At 44.1% G+C, this 4,099-nt stretch overlaps 1 protein-coding gene across 4 annotated transcripts in view; it reads left to right on the top strand.

Annotated features, from left to right (window-relative positions):
- AKAP10 (A-kinase anchoring protein 10) overlaps positions 1–2,840 on the top strand; it is a 233,713-nt gene extending 230,873 nt beyond the window's left edge. For all 4 annotated transcript variants that reach the window (XM_078780237.1, XM_078780238.1, XM_078780236.1 and 1 more), the window contains one exon: positions 1,971–2,840. In XM_078780237.1, the coding sequence (XP_078636363.1) occupies positions 1,971–1,976 (6 nt within the window). In that variant the 3' untranslated portion in view covers positions 1,977–2,840. The remainder of the gene's footprint in view (positions 1–1,970) is intronic.
- Positions 2,841–4,099: the final 1,259 nt, after the last annotated feature.

Genomic DNA, 4,099 nt, shown 5'->3' with positions numbered 1-4,099 from the left:
CTGATCGTTAGGAAGGAAGCAGCACATACCGGAAGTCTTTGGTATGACTTGGCCAGATTCAGAATCGAACTTCCGACTTTCCAGACTTGGTGGATGCTCTTACCACAATGCCACCGAGTATGGTAAATGTAATAAAAACTTTAGAAATTACACATCATATATGAATTCTTGAAAGAAGATTTAAATGTAAAAACCCATTATTCGTAGCATACAGTGCCTTCAGAAAGTATTCACACCCCTTGACTTTCTTCACATTTTGTTGTTGCAGCCTGATTAAAAATGGATTAAATTGAGATTATTTTTTGGTCACTGATCTACACATAATCCTCCATAATGTCAGTGGAATTTCTTTTTTAGATTTTTTTACAGATCAATTAATAATGAAATCATTGAACGTAAAGTATTGAAGCCCTTTTTTTTTTTTTTTTTAAGAAACTTTCAAAATAGTTAAAAATGAAAAGCAGAAATATATTGAGTCAATAGGTATTCAACCACTTTGCGATGACACTCCAAATTGAGCTCAGGTGCATCCAATTTCCTTTGATTATCGTTGAGATGTCTCCACAACTTGGTTGGGATCCAGTTGTAGCCAATTCAATTGATTGGACATGATTTAGAAAGAAACACCTTTTTATACAAGGTCCCACAGTTGGCAGTGCATGATCGAGGGAAGGGTTAAAAACAATTTATAGTGTTGAAAGTTCCCAAGAGCACAGTGATCTCCATCATTAGGAAATGGAAAGAATATCGAACTACCCAGACACTTTCTAGAGCTGGCCGTCCGACCAAACTGAGCAACTGTGCAAGAAGGACCTTGGTAAGAGAGGTGACCAAGAACCCCAATGACCACTCTGACAGAACTACAGAGTTCCTTGGCTGAGATGGGAGAACCTGCCGGAAGGACAACAGTCTCTGCAGCACTTCACAAATCTAGGCTTTATGGGAGAGTGGCCAGATGGAAGCCACCTCCTGAGAAAAGGCACATGACAGCACACCTGGCGTTTGCAAAAAGGCACGTGAAAGACTGAGAGCATGAGACAAAATATTCTGTGGTCTGATGAGACGACAATTGAACACTTTGGCCTGAATGCAAAGCGCTACGTCTGGCGGAAACCAAGCACAGCTCATCACCCAATCCAACACCATCCCTACTGTGAAGCATGGTGGTAGCAGCATCATGCTATGGGGATGCTTTTCAATGGCAGGGACTGCAGGACTTGTAAGGATAAAGGGACCAATGATTGGACCAAATACAGGCAAATCCTTGAGGGGAAACTGCTTCAGAGTGCAAAAGACCTCAGAGACTGCGGCAAAGATTTACATTCCAACAGGACAATGACCCCAAGCATACAGGCAAAGCAACACTAGAATGGCTTCAGAACAAGAACGTAAAAGTCATTGAGTGGCCCAGCCAAAGCCCAGACTTGAATCCCATTGAGAATCTGTGGAAAGATTTGAAGATTGCTGTTCACCGATGCTCCCCGTCCAACTTGACAGAGCCTGTGCAAATCTGCAAGGAAGAATGGGAGAAACTCCACAAATCCAGATGTGCAAAGCTGATGCAGACATACCCAAGAAGACTCAAAGCTGTAATCGCTGCAAAAGGCGCTTCTACGAAGTATTGACTCAGGGTGTTGAATACTTATGTAAAATAGATGTTTCTGTATTTCATTTTTAATTGCTTTGTAAAATTTTCTTTTAAATTTCCAATTTGACATGGGGTATTATAAGTAGATCAATGACAAAATCTCAATGTAATCCATTTTAAATTCGGGCTGTAACATAAAATGTGAAAAAAATCAAGGGGTGTGAATACTTTCTGAAGGCACTATACGCACCCTAAGACGTGTTTCATGCATATCGTTTGTCTTTGGTAGACATTGTCTATGCTGGACACTGCCGTGTTGAGCTGGAGACTGCCGCGTTGTTTAAAAACTGCTCATTAAACCAATATTCTGACTTATTTGCAGAACTGAAGATGTTCGCTGCCCTCAACACTTCTGACAATCCGATGGGAACGTGGTCCAGACAGAAGGCACTTGACCAACCCACGTTTGGTCTCTGCTGTCGTCCCACCAAGAGAATCTAGCTGTTGCCTGCCACGGTTTCGGTCTATGGCCGACACAATTAGTCACGTCAGCAGAAACAAAAAAGAAAAATGCAAAAACTTTGATGGAATCTATGGCTTCGGAGCGCCTCGCACTACCGTGGATATCGATTATTGTCGCTCGAGTTGTACGAGATATTTATATTTGTAGACCATGCACCCTTGCACACCTTTTGGCCGTTTTTTGTGCATTTTTCTTTCCGGTGACCTGCAGAATCATAACCACGTGTCCAATCGATCGTATCGTAATGGGTGTAAAGCTGTATAAATGTATAGACCATACGTCTGCTACACTGTTGGTCATCTGTTATTCCCTTCGGTGGTGACCCTGTGACCATGACTCTCAAGAGAGCTTTTGTTTTGAAAAAACGAAGCTCACCAATTATCTCGACCTGTTCGAGGGAAGATCTTCTGGGTCCATGAGACCTCGTGGTGTTCTTTTTGGCCGTGGTCGCCGATGGTTGCACTCAGAGTGCAAACCGGATGATGTCATTTAAGCCAAAGCACTATTTCAAACGAGCAAAGGCCCGAACGGTCTAATGCGAGTCGAAGTCTATTACCTGTTCATGGTTGCGGATCGACGTCGTGAACAACCTGTGCGATCATCGTGTACGCGTTAGTATTATGTTGTATGAAAGACCCTGTACGATAACCCTCAATTTTTTCCAATGACTGTAATTCTATGCAAGTGTAAAAATTTACGGTGTTATTGAATAAACTATTGGTGATGTCATTTCATTCATTCTTTTTTGGAATTCGATCATCGCGAGATGAAAAACAAAATTTGAATTCAGTTTATTCGAAATCCATTGATTATAACGAGCCATTTGAACATGGGTGCGAGATGGTGCATTGTGGGCTATTGGCACCCTCGATGGGTGACTCACGCTTCCCCTCGACCTTTGAACCCACGTGTGTGCCACCCACGATGCGCCAACACCGGCACGGACGTGATGTTCCTACCAGGTATGGCTCAATCTTTGGCACGAGCCTCGGTCGGTAACATTCCGGCTGTTAAACTTCTGTTAAATACTTTGGAAAGATTTGCAAGTCCATCGAACAGCCGACTTAACGTTCTCCCAAAAATCGCCATGTGAACGTACACCACGTCAGGGTTTAACATGCAACATTAACCGCTTTCAATGCTTACCTGTCCTGTGAAACCCGAAATGAAATGTAACCTGATCTCAGATCATCAGTTCAGTTTCAGGCCGGGCCATTCTACCTTGCTTCTCCTCCCAACAATGGATGGAGGCCCTCCATGTCACACCTGAGATCAGGGCCGTCTCTCTTGGCACATTCGATACAGTCTGGTATCCTGCCTTGATCTCCAATCTACCTGCCTATGGTATCCAAGGCAACCTGCTCTCAAGGATCACTGACTTCCTCTATTCTCGTAACATGTTGCTCTCAACGGAATCATTTCATCTCCTCTACCTGTCAAGGCTGGAGGTCCCCCAAGCCAGTGTTCTGGGCCCAGTCCTATTCCTGATCTTCATCAATGATCTTTCTGATTCCCTGGAAAATCCTGCCTATCTCTTTCTTGGTGATTCCACCATCTACAGTACCTTCAGATGACCAAGAACCCCCAGTTTGGTCTTCTTCATCTTCAGTACCTTCAGATAGGCATGCAGTACCTTCAGTACCTTCTTCATCTGCAGTACCTTCAGATAGGCAGGCAGCAGCCACTTTCTCTCCCTCTCTGCAGACCTTGATAGAATCAGGAGCTGATCCAACACTTGGAATATGTCCTTCAACACCGACAAATCCCAAACACTCAGACTGTCTGGAAAACCGTCCCATCTTGAAGAGATCAAGTCACTCATGACATTTGGGCCTCACCATCAACCATGGTCTTTCTTGGGCAGACCGTATTTCCAAGGTGGCCTCCAAAGCCGAGGAACTCCGAGGGCCTATCACTCACTCACCGCAGGCAGGTAGGTGGTCTTTGTCTTCTACCGACTCCTATCCGACCTTGCTCCCCCAGCTCTG

The sequence above is a fragment of the Myxine glutinosa genome, chromosome 6 (genome assembly GCF_964187855.1).
Source record: "Myxine glutinosa chromosome 6, kmMyxGlut1.1, whole genome shotgun sequence".
In the NCBI taxonomy this organism is placed as follows: Eukaryota; Metazoa; Chordata; class Myxini; order Myxiniformes; family Myxinidae; genus Myxine; species Myxine glutinosa.
The sequence above is the reverse complement of the archived record's forward strand: the minus strand, read 5'-3'. Positions and strand labels throughout refer to the sequence as shown.